Below are 19,039 nucleotides of genomic sequence, written 5' to 3'. Positions count from 1 at the left end.
TGGTAGCCAGTGCTATTTTTATAGAAAAAGAGGTGCCGTAACTCACCATGAACTTCTCCCTTGTTCTCCTATAATGGTGCCCACCTGAGAGATGCCAGAACTGAGTTGTGGCAAGTTCCGTCTTGGGGGGGGGGAGCCACAGTGGTAGCCCTGCTGAACTGAGGTCCTCCTCCAATCCTACCATCAGAAATCACTGAAATCAAAGTTTTTAAGCCCATATATTTAAACAGGTCTACTCTGAGCATGAGTAACTCTAGATATCGCCTCATATAATTAAACAGAACAGAAATTATGAAAATAATTGTACACACAAATCCATCCAGATGCAGCTTCATAGTGCGTGCCTGCACTGTGTGCTTACAGCATGCAATGCAATATAATAAATATAATAGTAGAGATGAATGAAACGCGAAACATAGGAAAGGCAGATGCTACAGGCTCTGGATTTTCCAGTGTGGTTATTAAATGTGGTAGTATAATAGCTCTTGCTGGCTTGTGCAATGTGGGCTGAGAAGTGCATCGCAGGTGGGCAGATGTTGTTGCTATCTCTGATCTAAGCAGGTTGCAGTGGTCCAAACAGAATGCAATAAAATTATACCCTTGTAGTAGGGATGGAATAAGAACTGAAAACATCTCAGCAGTACTTCAAAGATGGGAACTTGTGAAGCTGCCCAGCTCTGTTAGTTATCAGATCTGCTTTGTTTAATAGGGCATCCTTTCATTCCTTCAGGGATCGACACTTTAGCTCTCAAGTCTACCTAATTCTTTTTTTTTTAATAATAAAAAAATCACATAAGCACTAAACGTAGCATAATTATAGCTTTATTAATATAGCACATTAATAAACTGATAAGATGTGAAAAGCCATTTAAAATGTCATAGAGCAAGATAATAATCTGTTAACACATTTGCTACATTGCTTTTATGCCAATTAGAGCTCACTTAATAATTTTTTAAGTCTCTTTCAATGTAGCGCTTACTCTAAGAGGGACAGATCCTCCCATCTGATAAATGATGTTAATATCACTGAAAGCTGCTTGCAAATCATACAGAGGTAATAGCACTTTGCCTTTAAACTGCCGCCCAACAATAATGTGGTTGATTTAACTAGGATGCCCTTCAACATTGGCTTTTCAAAGACCGATACAAGGTGTGCTTGAAATATTTAAATGCAAAAATTCCTCTTTCGTTTTGGCCTGGGCTTCTTCTGCTCTGGTTTGTTTCCAGAGAGGGAATGAATCGGAGGTGGTTTTAGGGTGGCTCAACTAAGTGCTGTCACACTGGGCGCCATGATGCAGGGGACACACACAAAAATGCAGTGTTGAATTTTAGCGTTGCATAGGACACCACTGAAGTTTGAGAGCCCAAAGTCAACCACTGAATGAATGAGCATGTGCTCACATTAGGGGGAAGCCATACGTGAAAATGAGATGTCTCCTCTATTTGTGAGAAAAATTCAGAACATGGTCTCTTTCAGACAGCCCATTCATTGAACATGGTAGTTCCATTGCACTCAGAAACCCAGGGTGTGCGTAGCTTGAGCGAGTACATTCTCTGTGGCAATTTCTAAGCTGTGGATTTCCTACCCAAGGAGCATTTGACACCTTTATTGTGTCTTTCATCATCTGCTGAAGATTCCCCACTGACCTCTTTTTGACACCCAAGATATATTTTAGAACACATTCTGTGCTCTTGGTTGTTATCTGCTTTTACTGTTTTTTAATATTGCATTTTTTTTATTGTTGCAACCCATTCCACAAAGCTTGCAAACAAGTATTCCAGGTTACACATGCCCAACTGGTTTGACTTACTCTAGCAAGTCTCTTTTTACAGCCAGGGTCAAAATGGGTGGTGTTTTTGTTGTTTGTTTGGTTGGTTGGTTGGTTGGGGTTTTTTGTTTTTGTTTTTTTGGAAGGGCTGGGTTAATTCAGTCCTACTCCCAAACTCAAAACTGTCTAAGGCAGAAAATGGGCTGGAAAAATGCTGAAGAGAGTAGGAAAACAGAACTAGAGGAAAAACTGGTTGTAAGCATTTGTAACAGAACCTAGAAAGTCAGAGAGGCAGAAGTCAGAGAGGTAATCATTAGACAATTGCGTCTCAAGGCCCCAAGACCCACCCCCAAAATAAATACACACAGACACTTACATTAGTTTAAGTTTTTGGGCAAATTTTGGCCACAACTTTATTGAAATACAATCACGTGAGCGCTATTGGCTTAGGCATTGACTCCCCACTATAACTGACTCCACCTCTGGGTTCAATGGGGTAAACCAAACAAGGGAGCAAGGTCGATGAGTACCAACCTAAGCTCACTCCGGGGTTCCTGTGGTCCTGGCATGGCCCTAGCCCCTCAAGCGGACTTCGGATGAGATCCAGGACCCCCAGATTCCTTTAACGGAATACCCAATTCCTGGAGGGGCAGGTGATGTCCGCATCTCCCCTCCCCACAATCCAACTGAGCCAATGCCTAACCGCCACCTTAAAAGTTGTGACGATTTGCTAAGGGGTAGGTGAAAACCAAATGGCTAAAAGCCAATCTGCCAAATAGAAAAAATTCCTACCCAGCCCCTGTTTCAAAACAGGTGACCCAAACCAAAGCAAGGCCAAGTGACTCTACCTAAACTAGGGAGGGTGGGCGGCTGATCAGCCATGCAAATGCAAGTGCCCCACTTGCATCACACGGCTGCTTTTAAAGCCCCTGGGATCACGCCACCCACTGGCTAAAACAGCCTGGCATGATCCCAGGGGAATGGCCAGGACTTCCTGCTCCTCCCCCCCCCATTTTAAACCTGTCAAGTGAGCTCTTGGGTCCCGAGCGCAACCAGGACCCTCTGTTATGAGGGTCCCATTAATCAGAAAAGAGAAGACACAAATATAAGATGCAGTAAGTGCATGTTGTATTTGGACCAACCAGAATGTAACCAGGAAGGAGCTACAGAGTTCAGTCCTTGTTTTTTTTGGGGGGGGGGATGGCCATCTTCAGTTGCCCTGTGCTAGAACTGCATGATGAGGTTTTCCACTTTGGTGAGGACAGCCTCTTCAGTGCTTGGAAATTTTCTCAGCAGCTTTAAGAGATTGACCTCTCCTCAGTTCTTGAGAGAAAGACCAAAGGACCAGTCTCATTGGCGTCTTGGTATTTTGCATCAACATGGGCATGAAGGTACCAAATTCCACTTTGCGCAACCAAAAAAAAGCTAGAATCTTTCTCCAGTGCTGAGAGGTGGGACTGATGGCAGCCCACAAAAAGGGAACAACAGGAAAAGATGAAAGGAAACCAAAACTAGGAGAAAGGAGTGTTTCACCCCGAGTGAAGGCCACTAGTAAATGTTGATGAAAGGCCACAAAACCCCACAACTTGCATTGTTTTCATAGTCTATTGAGAGAGTCACTCGAAAAGGGGCTCTTCATGCAGCTCACCTGCACATCTTAAACATCAGAATGGATCTGAGGAGTGTAATAGCTGCAGGAATTTATACTTTTGCTGTTCCCACAAAAACCCAAGTTTCTGCTAAAAGTGTGTCCAGCTTCTCCTCATATGCAAACTGGAAAATGGAACACAGTTTTGACTTACCTTTCCCTACACAGCAGCTTGAAAGCCAAGGTAGAAATCTCATGCTGTGGTCTCCTCCTAGGTACCCGCAAGATGGAATATAAAGGAAACAGCTGGCATGAGACCTGCTTTATCTGCCATCGGTGCCAACAGCCAATCGGAACAAAGAGTTTCATTCCCAAAGACAGTCAAAATTTCTGCGTGCCCTGCTACGAAAAGCAGTTTGCTATGCAGTGTGTCCAGTGCAAGAAGGTATTGTTTATTGCTTCGTGCAAATGGCTATTAAACCGAAAGCGACACACACACACATTTGTCTGCTTTAGTTCGAAGCAAAACTGCAATCCAGTTTTGCATATACAGTGGTACCTCGGGTTACGTACTTAATTCGTTCCGGAGGTCCGTTCTTAACCTGAAACTGTTCTTAACCTGAAGCACCACTTTAGCTAATGGGGTCTTCTGCTGCTGCCGTGCCGCTGGAGCACGATTTCTGTTCTCATCCTGAAGCAAAGTTCTTAACCTGAAGCACTGTTTCTGGGTTAGCGGAGTCTGTAACCTGAAGCGTATGTAACCTGAAGCGTATGTAACCCGAGGTACCACTGTACTTTTGCGCCAACATGTTCCAGAGCATTGAACTATATCAGGCTGTGCAATGCTTTGAAGTCATGCGTATTTTGGCTTAGCTACAAGGTAAAAGACAGAAAGACACGGGAACAAAGAAGGTTGTCAGGGGCTTCGCAGAAAAGGTGTGAGGGGTTAAGCGTGAGACTAGTTCTGCTGCCTCTTGCTTAAAAGATTTGCAAGGTGAACGGAAATGGGGCACAAAATCAATAGGAATTCCTTTTTTCTTTTCTTTTTCATTCCCATTTTTCTTTTCATTTCACAGCCAATTACTACAGGAGGAATTACTTACCGGGAGCAGCCATGGCACAAGGAGTGTTTTGTGTGCACTGGGTGCAAAAAACAGCTCTCTGGGCAACGCTTTACTTCCCGGGATGAGTTTGCCTATTGTTTGAACTGCTACTGCAGCCTCTATGCCAAGAAGTGTGCAGGATGCACCAATCCAATCAGTGGTAAGTATCATGTTACCGTTTTCCTTTGCAAACATAAAAAAGCACCTCAAAAACAGCATCAGACAGTTCAGAATAAAGTTAATTTGTTCATTTTATTTATTTGCTGCTTTTCCTGGAGGGCCACAGGTTCCTCATCTCTGATCTAGGGACTGACAGGAATCTAGAATTCTGCATGCAGACTCAGCTGTGACAAAGTTATGTTGGTGATGTGTTTAAATGCAACTTTCCCACATGTTTAAGTCCAAGGAAGTTTATTCACAACTGGAAACGATGTGGGAATCTGACCCAAATGACCTTACAGAAGGTGTTCCTGTGGTTTCTTCTTAAATACTTGTTTTGCCTTTTCAGGACTTGGAGGAACCAAGTACATCTCCTTTGAGGAACGCCAGTGGCACAACGATTGCTTCAACTGCAAGAAGTGCTCCCTGTCGTTGGTGGGCCGCGGTTTCCTCACAGAAAGGGATGACATCCTGTGTCCTGAGTGTGGGAAGGACATTTAAAATGTGAAAAGAATAAAACCACCACCATCAGCTCTCACAAGTGCATATATTTTCTCAAATAAGCAATGACAGCTGTGGGTTTTGACCAGAAGTGAAAAATGTGTTTGGGTCGTCGTCGTCCCCGCAATATATATTCATCAGGGTTTTTTTTCTTTTTCTTTTTCTAGGTTGTAGAAATGCTTTAGAGAAGGGAAAGACAAAAGGGTGGGGAGGTGGTTTTGACATTGACTGCTAGACAATACATTTATGAATTGAGTCCGGTTCAAATACAGAGTTGTGAGTTGCTTAGATATTTAGAGGATAAAATCTGTCAGGTGCTGGAGAACAGAAGAGGAAGTGTGGTATTGAGGTAGCATTGCCATACATCTGGAATTTTCCAGACATAGCCAGCATTCATCCCCCTTAAGCAGCGTCCAGGCGGAAATTGCTTAATTGTCTAGGAAAATCTGGACATATGGCAGCCCATGTTGGTAGTGTAGATTTAGGCAATTTTAATTTAAAAATAGCTCAAAAACACATTTTTTGTTGTTGAGATTTTGTGAAAAAAAGCTCAACAACTCAACAACTTTGCCACAAAGAGCAAAGCTCAACAGATTTTGTGTCCAGATTTTCACTTTTTGAAATATGGCAACCCTAATTTAGCTCATACTCTGCTTGTGGACTTCCCATAATAATCTGCTTGGCTACCACACAACACAGGGTGCTGACGTAGCTGGGCCTTTGGTTTGATTCAACAGGGCTGTTACATTCTTAGCAACACAAATTTCTCTTCAAAAGATGTATGTAGTTTAAAACTGATAACATATTTGACTTGGGGATTCTGGAAAGATTACATGAGCTACTGTTTGGTATTGATAGATCAAGTATCAATGCTCATCATGCCCAAGTAGGTGATAATTTGAAAGTAGGGTATGTTGGTTCAATCAGTGATAGAAAGTTAGATAGAAAGTTTTAGGTTATGCCTTAAAATAAGGGCTTTGAGGCTACAATTCTATGCATATTTTCATTGGAATTACTCCCATTAAACTGACTGGGACGTGCTTCGACATAAATGTACACAGGAACAGACTGCATGAGGTTTAAATTGATGTGAATCCGCAACATATTATTGCATGATATTGCAAGGCCATTTTGCAAAGTACATTTTCGGTTTTAGTACTCGTTTTGAAATTCCATTGCACCTTGTATTTTATGAAGTAATAAACGTATTTCTAATGAAGTCTGCTGTATTTTGGTGAAGTTGACATCTTAAAGACTTAACTTTCAATAAATCTTAGCATTTGAGGTAAGGCGTGGATAAACTCCTTTTATTTAAAAAGGATGGATCCATATGAACAACAAAACCAAACCCCAAATCTCAGTGAGGCCATTAAAAAACAGAAGCATTACATGTTCAGAAAGTAACAGCCCAATCACTGGCTGCTACTGGTACAAACAGAAAATTGTCCTTATTTTCTGAAATATTAGGCAATCATGGAAATTAAGAGCAGCTACATACCTGTTCCAGGTATTTCCAGTAGTGTATCTGCAGTGCTTGTACAATATTGTTCCAGTGTCTGCTGTTCATCATACTTTCGCAATCAGTAACTTCAGGCGCTGATCAAAACAGATTCTGAAATCATAAATAAGCAAGAGGAAGATGAGACTGCAGCTTCCTCAGATTTATACTGTGATGCATAACTATTAGTAGGGCTTGAGAAGGCTTTATCTTCCTAGCGTAAGGATAAGGTAGCTAGGAGTCAGCTCCTGCTACTGCAGTACATTCATTTTCACTTTGTGTCCAATTATATTAGGTAGATAGTTTGTCCACTTTACGAAAACATGGGGTTCGTTTTATCTCAGCTCTTGAAAACAGGTCCGAAGAAAATGTATACAGTGGATGCTCGGGTTGCGAACGTGATCCATGTGGGAAGCACGTTCGCAACACGCAGCGCTGCGTCTGCGCACGTGTGCGTCGCAATTCGGCATTTCTGCGCATGCACAAAGCGTGTTTTAGTATTATTGTGCATGCGCGAGCGCCGAAACCCGGAAGTACTTCTGGGTTCGGCGTGTTGCGCAACCCAAAAATGTGCAACCTGAAGCGTCTGTAACCCAAGGTATGACTGTATATGGACCAGTGACAGAATATTTTCTGCTTTTCACACAGTCAGGATATTAATTCAGATTTAAGATCTCTCAAACAATATAGGGGAAACATCTCAAAAAGTGTGCAGGGCATAATTATTTATAATGTTAGTCTTTTCAGGCAAATTATAATTTTGGGGAAGAATTATGTAAATCCATTTCTGGCATATGCTGTTTCTTTTCTACAATAAAAACATAAGCTCTCCAGCAATTAATGCAGAAGATTTAAAATCCATATATACTCTTAAGAGAAGACCATAAAAGCTTGATCTTTCTCCCAAGCTAAATATTAAACTTTGACACAGCAGTTCTGTGTGTATTTCTACCAGTTATGGAAGCCACTCATCGCATATAGTTGCTGCTGAGGAATTCAAGGCAGGCTCTAGAACAAAACAAATAATGAAAAGGAAACCCCGAATCAATCTTGATCTTTTTTTTCTATTTCCCAGATGGAAGCATACATAAAATTATTTAACAACTTTATTTTCCCCAGAGGGAATCTTTTTCTACCAGGAATACATACCGTTAATCACAATCTTGCTTAACTTCACCCACCCAAGAGATTATCCCAATTGTTATCTTTATACGGAGACTGACAACCAAAGTTCTCTTACTATGACCAATCTATAGCTCTTTTTAAAAATGTCAAGGCAAGAGGACCGAGCAAACATGTGTAGGATTGCACTGTTACCTTTAAGAAGTTATATAGCCATTTATACATTAATGAGGTTGAGAATTTAGAAGCAAATCTTCAGGCCACTGACAACCTGATAATCTGATAAACTAATGTTTAGATCACTGTCATAATCCACTTACAATCGATTCCCCTATTGGCCAAACTACTTTGTGTCAAAGACCATATTCATATTAGCCTTCGTTGGCATTTGTTGCCCTCTCTCACATGCTCCTGTGCAGAACCTGAGGCTAATTCCGGGAAGCAGCACGGTTGTTGCCACTCATGAAGTTGCTGGAATATATGGACTTAACTTCTTGCATAGGTTCTAAGACAGGGGTCAGCAAACTTTTTCAGCAGGGCGCCGGTCCACTGTCCCTCAGACCTTGTGCGGGGCCAGACTATATTGGGGGGGGATTTGCCCCATAAATAACCCAGAGATGCATTTTAAATAAAAGCACACATTCTACTCATGTAAAAACACCAGGCAGGCCCCACAAATAACCCAGAGATGCATTTTAAATAAAAGGACACATTCTACTCACGTAAAAACACACTGATACCCAGGACTGTCCACGGGCTGGATTTATAAGGCGATTGGGCTGGATCTGGCCCTCGGGCCTTAGTTTGTCTACCCACATTCTTAGATAACGTAGTAAAATTCTGTACCGATGGCTCAGAGAGAGGTACAGTCCTACTGCAGAGGAATGTAATGTGATGCTTGCTATGCAGTGTGCCACAATATATGTCATGGCCTCTGCATGAAAGGTACCATGAGATGAAACCTTTCTATATTTGTCCAAAAATATAAAGTTCACCTTACTGACTTTAAGAGCGCTGCTCCTGCAGCTTCCTTCGATGGTATGAATCAGTAGCAGCTGCTTTCTGCATTTCATCAAACACGGTAATGAATGGATATTGTTGGTGGCAACCATGTGTCGTGGGTATTGACGATGGGTTTACGATGTGCTGCCCACTAACTCAATCTCTGTTTAGAATGATATCAAGCAAATGATCTTAAAATGCTTGAAAATCTCTCATTGCTGTATCAGAAAAGGCAACACAGGGGCAAAGAAATGGTCTTCTGAACAAGTACGTGGAGTTGCGAATACTGCTTTCTCCTCACCATCTTCGTGACAGGGATATGAAAACCCACATCGTTTGTGCTTCATATGGCTGGCTGCAAGACAGATATGCTCTGGGATCTGTGCGAATGATCCCATTGACTTAAAAGTGAAAAGCAATTTTTTTTACTACAGTGGTACCTCAGGTTAAGTACTTAATTCATTCCGGAGGTCCGTTCTTAACCTGAAACTGTTCTTAACCTGAAGCACCACTTTAGCCCGATTTCTGTTCTTATCCTGAAGCAAAGTTCTTAACCTGAAGCACTATTTCTGGGTTAGCAGAGTGTGTAACCTGAAGCGTATGTAACCTGAAGCGTATGTAACCCAAGGTACCACTGTACTTCCATGTTCACTACCCATTTCGTCTTCGGTGCAGCCGACTTTTGAAAAAGATCTCTTCAAACTGGGTGTTGGAGCATGGGGAAGACAGAGAGGACCTGCTTATTTTGAACGCATCCTGCAAGGATTGAGGACAATGCGCCACACCAAAACCGGTTTTGCAGTACTGAGAATGTGCGGCTCTGCAGATCAAAAATAATGTAGCCAAGCCAAAAATCAAGTACGGCCACGCACACACACCCCTGATTGAGTCACCTGTGACCACACATATGTAAGGCACTGAGAAATAATTTAATAATTCAATCAAACCCGGAAATGGCGGGAGAATGCTGGAGAGTCCTCGTGGCTCATGAGGAGACCCTCCCCGGAGCCTGAAGAGGATGTTGGTGAGGGCAGAGGAAGGCCCAAAGGGACCTGAGGCACAGTGGGGCTTTGTTTAGGCTGCTCAGCCTCCCTGCCTAACAGCTCATGTGCAGGGTAGGGCAAAGACAGAAGCATAGCTGTCAACTTTTCCCTTTTTTTATGGGAAATTCCCTTATTCCGAATAGGATTCCTTGCAAGAAAAGGGAAAAGTTGACAGCTATGGACAGCAGCCACTTTCCTCTGAATCCTCCAGGCGGCCCAGAGCTTTGATTCTAGTTGGGATCCAGTATTTTTAGTATGAATTGAAGAGAGCGCGGCAAAGACTGCACTTAAAGAGTGTTTAGAGAGGCCTCCCCACTGTACATGATTTCACTAACACACATGAGGGCCCAGAACGTAACCCCCACGTGAGGGGATGCTTGTATATAAAACAAATGGTGAACTCCAAGTTTTAAGATTTCTTTCCAACAACAAAATTGGGTTATATCTTTAGGACCCCAGGCTGTTAACTGCCTGATGTCCAAACAAGTGACTTATCGCAGCTCTGTCACTTGTTGGCTGAAACACTGATAGGCGGGAGCAGCCAGTCTGGCTCATTTCACAGAAATTGCTTAGAATGGTTTCTTCTAGACATTTCTTTTTTAAAGTGCTAGTGGGTTTTTTTAATGAAAGCTCAGAATCTGGGATCCCTGCCTGAGGGTGCCAATGAAGGCCTCTGCACACACCACGGCACCCATGGGTGCTGGACTGGTGACCCCTGGACCAGTGCACAGTTTCCTCAAACCCTTTTGAAGACTGGGATAACAGGTGTTTGTCGCCAGTCCTGTAGAACAGAGATGGTCCACACAATTTAAGACATCGTCAGTTTAAATCAATTTATTTAAATCAGGTGAGGCTACTAAAAAGACAGCTCAGATACAAAACACACAAAATTAAACTGTGCTGTACTAAAGTACAAAACTTGCACACGTGTTCAGGAAGAGGGAAACTCAAAATACACCTCAAACACACCATTCTTTCCAAATCTTTGATCATGATCTAGTGGAAATCGTGCACCAACAATGCAGTTATAACCATGTCTACTCAGAAGTAAATACCACTAAGTCCATATTCTGTGGTAGGCATGTACAGGATGGCAGCCTGAATTTGACTGAACACTACTTTGTGTATGGTACGCAATTCTAACTATTATACCCAGCTAGGTTGGGTTTTACATCATATGAAAAAGGATCCATGTGGTTTAAAAGAAATCCACATTTATTCACAGATAGGAAATAGGCAAGACTTCTTCCTTCGCAAACCACAATTGCTTACTCTCCGTATAATTTATCTCTCTATTCAAACTGCCCCAATGAGTGGAGTGTTAGTTTTTCTCCAGAATTTTAGCAGGCATTTTGTAGGCAGGCAAGTTAAATCGACCACAAAGGTTCATGTATTTTATGCAAAAATACTTATGCATGTACTGTACAAAAGCATGGCACTAGTTCATGCACTACTTTTATCTCAAATACTCTCTGCATACAGTCTATAATGTGCTTCCATCTGCTCAAAAGACAACAGAAATTCATCTTCAATTGTAACAAAAACTTCAATTTGAAGCAAAGAAATTACACAGTTCAGTATTTTTCCTATGTCTGTAAGAGGTAACCATCGCATAACAAGGCTGGAAAAGACATCTAGACACTTGGTATCAGCACCTAAGAATTCAAAATATTTTTCTTGCCCTGCCAACAGAACTTTGTGCAAAAGCCACTATTACCAGGGGAAGTCCAGTTGAACGGGGAAACATAGTCGTCCACCCTGTCTAAATACACTTGTGTAGAGAACTGTATTCGCAAAAAAGAAAAGAAAAGAAAAGCAATACTGCTGTACAGTTGAACATGAATAGTTATAAATGCACACTGCTTTTCTCTTACCAGGCCATGCAAAGGCTGAACTGCAGTACATGTGAGAATTCCAAAGGAGCGCTGGTAGAATAATTTTGTTCCACCAAAACCAGCCATTAAAATGGGAAGTAAATGACTCAAAGTGCAATACAGAAAATATCCTTAAGGTGATGGGTGAAAATATGGTGCCTGCTTTGTACTGTAGAACTGTTAACGTTATGAAGAATCCACCGCAATCTGCAACCCTGTTCAATATGACTCATCTGTTCTGAAATGGAGGCTAAATGTTATTTACATTTCCAGCGCCTCATTGGTTCATGGCCATTTCACATGCTGGATCTTCTTTTTTGATTCCGGAGACTTCAGACCGTTCTGAGGGAGAAAGATTTAAATGATGTTAAGATTGCCTGTCCAAAATCATTGAAACAAACCTTGTATATTATACTATAGAGTTTGGCTTCTGATGCCATCTTGTGGCTAAAATAAAAATATGGTCGTAACTAAACATAGAAGAGAAAAGCAAGAACCAAAAGACCACCCAATTCCATTTCTAAAATGAGCATGAAAATGTTTAGATCAGTCTTGTGTTTAAGCACTCGCCCAATGACCTTTGGGAACAAGAAATGGCATGCAGACGAGTGAGTGAGTTGGCAGAGCATAGAAACCAGCAGGATCTTAATTTCAAAATCTATTCCTAACAGAACTCATATTCTTGAAAAATAGGCATTGTTGAAAGCCAAAGCCAAATGAAGCTTGCCACATTCCGAAACAATGACCCTCACATTGAGTCAGAGAATTATGTTACTGGTTGGCCATAATTTACACAGTAATAATGATGAAGTAATTTAGAAAGGAACTCTTTTATGCCCATCTTACAGTTCTTTAACCATAGTAAACTTGTGTTAAGGCATAATATATGGCAATATTCAATTAATTAGTGCACAGCATCCTAGTGGCCTGCAGAAACTCAGAGATAACAAAATACTGCTACAGCTTTCACATTTATGCTACGAGACATGGCAACAACGACATCTGGTTAAAGGAAACAGATGTGGAAAGACTTACGGATGCATCAGACTCTTCTTTCGGAGCAGCTCTCTTTAATTTCACAACCGTAGTTCCTGTTACAGGCACCAATGGGGGTGACCTTTGACCAGGTGCCATATTGTTATCGACGATAATATTATTCTGCTTAGCTTCGTCAATCCTGGATCCCACTTTAATGTCCGGTGAAAAAGTGGAGACAGACACACATGCTGAAGAATTTGAAGGAACCGTCAGTCCCTTACAAGTAGTGCTGGCGCTTCTAGCTGTAAGGAGTTTTAGACTATCAATAGCCCCATTCTCAGTCTTCCTCACTTTTATGCTTGTACTCGTTGAGCTACCATCGAACACAATGAGAGGTCGTTTCCGTAGACTTTCCGCTGGAGCAGTGCTGAACAAAGAAATGGTAACATAGAAACAATATTAATTACTGCAGTACAGATGTAAATGAAACCACAGTCATTACAGATTTACACTATCCCAAACACACTACTTGGAAGAGGGTCCTATTTATTTCAGTGGAACTTTTATCTGGGTTTGTGCTAAGATCAGCAGGTCAGGCGCTGAAATAGATTGGGAATTCATCTAGTGCGGTATGGCACTGCTGCTTCTTTTTTCTGATATTCACTTATTTCACATTTAATTCACTTGAGCAATCAGGAAAACATTAACACTTTAAAAAAATAAATGAACACTGTCAGAAAAATTAAATCATACTCAGCCTATTTAAATCAGTGGACTTAAATGCTGGGTATCAGATAAATTAACAAAAAAACATTTTTATTTCTGCTTCTTTAGCTTCAAACAATTTAGGACTTGTACAGTTCATCCCAAGTTTCTTTGCATCTTACAAGTGTCTTCAACAAGGATGAGGAATCTGTGGCCCTCAGGATGTGATTGGGCTACTGCTCACATTATCCCTGGCCATTGACCATGCTGGCTGGGACTAATGGGAGTTGGGAGTCCAACACCATCAGGAGAGCCACAGGTTTCACATCCCTGGTCTACATAAATGCTCTTCAACGGTCCCATCACAAGTATGTCCACCCAGAAGGAAGACCACCGATTTCAGTGGATTTTACTGCCAGTTAAGTGGGCATGCGATTGCAGCTTAAATAAACTGAATCCGCTAATAGGAACCAGTCTATTATGAATAGACCAACCCAAATTTATAGATGCATTATTTCCCATTTTGATTAAGAGTTGTGAATGAAGCAATAGTTGAGACACTTCGGAAGAAACACTCTATTTCTAGAAGCAAAAACAGGACACGTTTAAATAGCGGTTATTTATGGATACAGGTTACTGATGATTACAAAAAAAATTTTAAAACCCAATGAAAATAACAAAAGGCCCCAGCACACAGCTAGGCATAATTAAGTTCGATTGATTTAAACTGGAGTTCAATAGAGGAAGCCTTCAGGTTCTATTTTCCTGCCAGAAGAGCAATTAAGATATGATATACCTTATCTCCAAGTCATGGTTCAGAGTTGGGCAGCATACAATTTTGTGCTCAAGTCCCAGAATCCAGAGAAATCGATCCCTTGCTTTAGCACTAGGGTTGCTATCATTCACTACATTTGAGTACTGGGATAATGTTCTTTACTGGGGGAAAAAACTGTGCAAGGCTTGATGGGGTCCCCCCCCGCAGAGTGGAGCCACTATCAGCTAATCAAGGCCCATCCTCAATGGGAACAGACCCATTTCCCCAATCTTCTGATTGGCAGGCAGGGCAAAGTTAACTCATATCAGCTTCTGTCTGAAACAAGAAGCCACAGCTGGGGAGATAGGACAGGTTTGCAAAATATAAATAAATGTGGTATCTCACACACATTTAATGAATTTATTCGAAAGATTTATTTGATAGCTAGATATTCTGTTCTGCATGAACTCCACTGAAAAGTACTTTCCTGTTCTTAATCTAATTTGCTCTCGCTCTGGATTTATCAGACTGCTGACTACGCTACTGCTTTCAATAATAATTCTCTACATCCCGTTGGCAGCCCCAATACCTATAAAAAACAAAAAACCATTGTTGTACTTACTGAGCGAGGAGGAACAGGTCAAAAGAAACACGGAACTCCCTTCTGAATGGAAAATTTGCCAAAGCCCAGTGGCAGAGCACATGCGTTGCATGATAAAAGGTTAAATCCCTTGCCAGTACTGAGCTAGATGGATCAATGGTTTTACTTGGTATAAGGAAGGACGGATTTGTGTTTGAATCCACAAACTAAGCAAAACAGAATTACCTTTTGACCTCATGCTTGAATACCTGCTGACCTCTCTTCTTTTCCATCAACTTTCCCCATCTAGTTTTTGGTAACTCACGTTGAGGCAATGGTATGACATGTTGAACATAGAGATCAGTAAGGCCATCTTTACTGATCTTCACTTCATCTTCAACTGGGATGTTCTTCTGTTGCGGAGTAATAAAAAAACATATTCATTATGACTGCAAATGTTCTCTGGATAACTAGTGTACACAATACACTTAAAAATGACATCACTTGTAATAAACTTGGTAATCTTCATTAAAACAGTTAGAAATGCATAGAAATTTGCTGCACCCTGCGAAGGATGCACAGTTCACCTCACTTCAGGAAGCAAAATAGAGTTGGGGGTGGAAACAACAGCTTCCCTCAGCCTGAAGACTCTGAGTGCCCCACAAATTCAAGGTGGGGAGTCTGTGGCCCTCAAGATGTTGCTGGACTCCAGCTTCCATCAAATCCAACCAGCATGGTCAGGGATGAAGCAAGCTGGAGTTCAGAAATATCTGAAGGGCCAGTTTCCCTTGTACACCCATATACTTTTGTAATATTATAGCTGCCAGATTGAGACTGCTGACCTAAACTACTTATCTGGAAATAGGCTTGTTCCTTCTTTTACTGGCCCTGCTTCTGTGCCTTTAATGAGAGTCCAACATGCAGAAATTTCGCAGATGGGCCTTTTTTCCTCTCAGTCTGACTATAGCGTAAAGAGTTTTACCTGCTTAATGTCCTTATATTATGCTGCTGTTAAAGCCATAAAAAAGGAGCACCCCTAATAGACCTATCACTGTGTGGGCATGTAACACCAGTCTTCCAAGTGTCTTCAAGTGTAAAGTGTGAGCACAACAATGGTCGTAGACAGGAATATCTGTCAGGGAGATATTGCAAAGTACTTTTTTTGGAGGGGGGGTAATATTCAGCCGTTGCTGCATTGGCTGTGTGTGTGCATGTTTTGCAGTGGTATTTTCGTATGTTTTGGAGAAACTTTGTGATGGCACTGTACCCTGAAAAGTGAGTTTCAAAATTTTCAAAATGAATCCACAAGCTTCTGTAAAGAGGAGACTAAGAGGAGATATGATGGTTCCCTTCAAAGATCTGGAGGATGGGGCAAGCCTGCTTTCTCCTGATCAACGTACAAGAAAGAAGATTCTGACTAAACATCAGGAAGAACTATCTGATGGTAAGTGCTGTTCGACAATGGAGCGGACTCTCAAAAGAGGTGTTGGACTCTCCTTCCTTGGGAGGTTTCAAAGCAGCAGTTAGACGGCCATCTGTCACGTATAATCTAGTTGAGACTCCTGCATTGCAGGGAGTTGGACTAGACGACCCTAGGGGTCCCTTCCAACACTATGACTCTGTATAGTCTGAAACATGCATAGGAATAATTGCAGGGCAGGTGCTGCTACGAAGGCTTCTGAGGCACCTAGCGTTGCCGGTTTTTCTCCCCCCTCCCAGGGCTCTGCTCTTGCGCTTTTATCAGCAGACATTTTTCAGTTGTGAACAGACTATGCTCCAAGTCAGGAATAAAGCTTCCTCAGAAGATTCTTCCACATCTAGCAGGTACTAAAAGGCAGGTGGGTTTCCTTTGGGTTAAACTGGCAGACCCTCAAAATGTCCCTATTTTCCAGGGACAGTTCTGGATTTACAAAAGCCGTCCCGGTTTCTGATTTGATCCCAGAACGTCCTGCTTTTCCTTAGGATGTCCCTATTTTCATCGGAGAAATGTTGGAGGGTATGGAGTTATGCGACCCCTGAGCCAAGGAGGTAACTAACTATACAACCTTTAGAAGACATCTGAAGACAGCCCTGTATGAGGAAGTTATTTAATGTTTAATGTCTTGTTGTGTTTTTATATACGTTGGACGCTGCCCAGAGTGGCTGGGGCAACCCAGGCTGATGAAGTATGAATAAATTATTATTATTATCATTATTATTTGAATCGTTATTATTATTTGCAATGTTGTTGTTGCTATTGTTACTATTGTTGTTAGTTGAACTATTATATTTGTTATTATTAGAATTACCTTCATTATTATTTTTTGAATCATCATCAATATTACAGTATTATTATTGAACAGAACGTCCCTATTTTTCATCGGTTGGAGGGTATGAACTGGCAACCCGAGATCCGGCCCGGCTTTAAGAACCCGGAGTCCGCTCGGTCTCAGGTGAGGCGGTTTAACGGCTCCCTCCCTCCCTTTCTCGCCCCGCCCCCTTTCAACCGACGCGGCCCCCGCCCCCCTTACCTGCTCCAGCGTCAGCAGGAGGAATTCCTGCGAGAGCAGCTCCGGGTGCAGCAAGAGGTCCGAGTCCGCCCGCGAGCCGCTGCCTCCCTCCCCCGCAGAGCGCTCTCGGGACCCGAGCGCCGCCATCTTTCCGAACGCGAACCTGATTGGCCGCCTGAGCGTTCCTCCTGCTCAGCGGAGGGCTTCTTTCCGGTTACCCACAATTCCTGCGCGTGCAACGACGCCGCAGAGATAAGAGAGGGAGGAAAGTGAAGAGAGGGCAATCCACGCTGAGTTTCCGGGCACCGCTTGGGAAAGCGGTTTAAAAGAAGGGCTCCACAAAACTCCCACTGCGGCCACAGCAAGCGCTGCTAACCTTACACCAGTTTGACTTCAGTTTGCAGGCGGACTCCTCCCTTGTCTCCCGAGATAAAGGGATGCCAACCCAGGAGGGGAAGGCTGCAGCGATCGGAAGTGGAGGCTGTGTGTCACTCTTTATTTTTTCCTTTATCTTTTTTTTAGGGGGGGGGAGAACGGGGTAGATGACGTAACACCCTGGAGCTGCGCGCATAGAAATGACGCAAAGGAGGCGGAGTCCGGGCCACGAAGGCAGCATCCTTGTTTGGAGAGTTGTGTTTACGTGTGCCGAGAGTGTGCAGTTGGGAAGGCTTCTGTATTCTTGATCACAATGCTACATTATCATTATTAAAATTCGTTCCCTGTTGAATATTCGCTTGCAGCTCACCATGCATCTTTTAGAAGGATTGGTTTCTGTGCGTGTTTTTGTTTTATGTCAATTGGGATGGGCTAAAGGGTGGCTAGTTCACACTCATAATCTTGATGCAAACCAGAATGTATTTTTTTTTAACTGTTTGATTTTGTAAACGTCCTGTCTGCAGTTCTGCTGCGTGGCTGGCAGAAATCAGCTAGAAAAATCTTTTGCCTTCCCACAGCGGGGGAAAACTCCACATATTTCTTTTATCATGCAAACTTGTGCATACAGTGGTACCTCGGGTTACAGACGCTTCAGGTTACAGACTCTGCTAACCCAGAAATAGTACCTTGGGTTAAGAATTTTTTTATTTTAATTGGATTATGATTTGTTATGTCAATTGGATGGTTTTTTATTGGAAAATTAATAATAACAATTTAACAAAAAAAAACTTTGCTTCAGGATGAGAACAGAAATTGTGTGGTGGCGGTGCAGCAGCAGCAGGAGGCCCCATTAGCTAAAGTACCTCAGGTTAAGAACAGTTTCAGGTTAAGAACAGACCTCCAGAACAAATTAAGTTCCTAACCCGAGGTACCACTGTACTGTATATACTTAAAATGTAAGGCCTACTGTGTGGACCTTCTTTCCAGGTAAGTCTGCACCAGATTGCAGAATTGGGTTGGAAATCTACACACCCCTTTGTGCCCGGAAGGTGGGTGGAGGTGTCCCTCTACCCAACGAGAGAGAGGCGTGTTTTCCACCTGCCAGATCTGTGGGTAGAAGTGCTGCCAGCAGCCCCCGAACAGGCTGTTGTGGAGGGGTTTGGCCAGCCTGGGATCCACTGGATCCTGAGGGGATCCCACTGCTGTCGCTGAATAGAATTGAACCCAATTTGGGTTTGATTGCTGTGCCACTGCCAGGCTGGTGCAGTGAATTGCCTTCCCACCTTCTGCTCCCACTGAGCTGTGGGTGTGGCATTGACTGCTGCTTTGTCGCACCTCTGCCTGGCTGGAGTCTGAATTTTCTTGTTAGTTGAAGCCATAGAAACACTACCTGAAGATGTTGTCATCAAAAATAATATATTGTGGATAAAATTGGCAGTACATGGATTAGGTTTTTGACTGAATATGATGAGGCTTATTACTTTGGCATTGATGTGTGA

The 19,039-nt window shown here is 42.4% G+C and overlaps 2 protein-coding genes across 6 annotated transcripts in view; one reads left to right on the top strand and one right to left on the bottom strand.

Moving 5' to 3' along the window:
* Window positions 1–5,428, top strand: part of FHL2 (four and a half LIM domains 2) — a 34,309-nt gene extending 28,881 nt beyond the window's left edge. For all 4 annotated transcript variants that reach the window (XM_053384253.1, XM_053384257.1, XM_053384254.1 and 1 more), the window contains 3 exons: window positions 3,633–3,802; window positions 4,434–4,620; window positions 4,969–5,428. In XM_053384253.1, coding sequence (XP_053240228.1) covers window positions 3,633–3,802; window positions 4,434–4,620; window positions 4,969–5,120 — 509 coding nt within the window. In that variant the 3' untranslated portion in view covers window positions 5,121–5,428. The remainder of the gene's footprint in view (window positions 1–3,632; window positions 3,803–4,433; window positions 4,621–4,968) is intronic.
* A 5,176-nt stretch (window positions 5,429–10,604) lies between these two features.
* On the bottom strand, window positions 10,605–17,367 carry C4H2orf49 (chromosome 4 C2orf49 homolog). 2 transcript variants are annotated; one of them, XM_053384251.1, is made up of 4 exons: window positions 17,187–17,367; window positions 14,923–15,089; window positions 12,695–13,064; window positions 10,605–12,001 (listed from the first exon to the last, which is right to left on the bottom strand). In XM_053384251.1, the coding sequence occupies exons 1-4, from the start codon at window positions 17,310–17,312 to the stop codon at window positions 11,945–11,947; spliced, it is 720 nt and encodes a 239-aa protein (XP_053240226.1). In that variant the 5' UTR covers window positions 17,313–17,367; the 3' UTR covers window positions 10,605–11,944. The 2 variants fall into 2 exon arrangements, with proteins under 2 accessions (XP_053240226.1, XP_053240227.1); XM_053384252.1 differs by lacking the exon at window positions 17,187–17,367 and adding an exon at window positions 16,965–17,026.
* Between the last annotated feature and the right edge of the window lie 1,672 nt (window positions 17,368–19,039).

The sequence above is a fragment of the Podarcis raffonei genome, chromosome 4 (genome assembly GCF_027172205.1).
Source record: "Podarcis raffonei isolate rPodRaf1 chromosome 4, rPodRaf1.pri, whole genome shotgun sequence".
Lineage (NCBI taxonomy): Eukaryota > Metazoa > Chordata > Lepidosauria > Squamata > Lacertidae > Podarcis > Podarcis raffonei.
The sequence above is the reverse complement of the archived record's forward strand: the minus strand, read 5'-3'. Positions and strand labels throughout refer to the sequence as shown.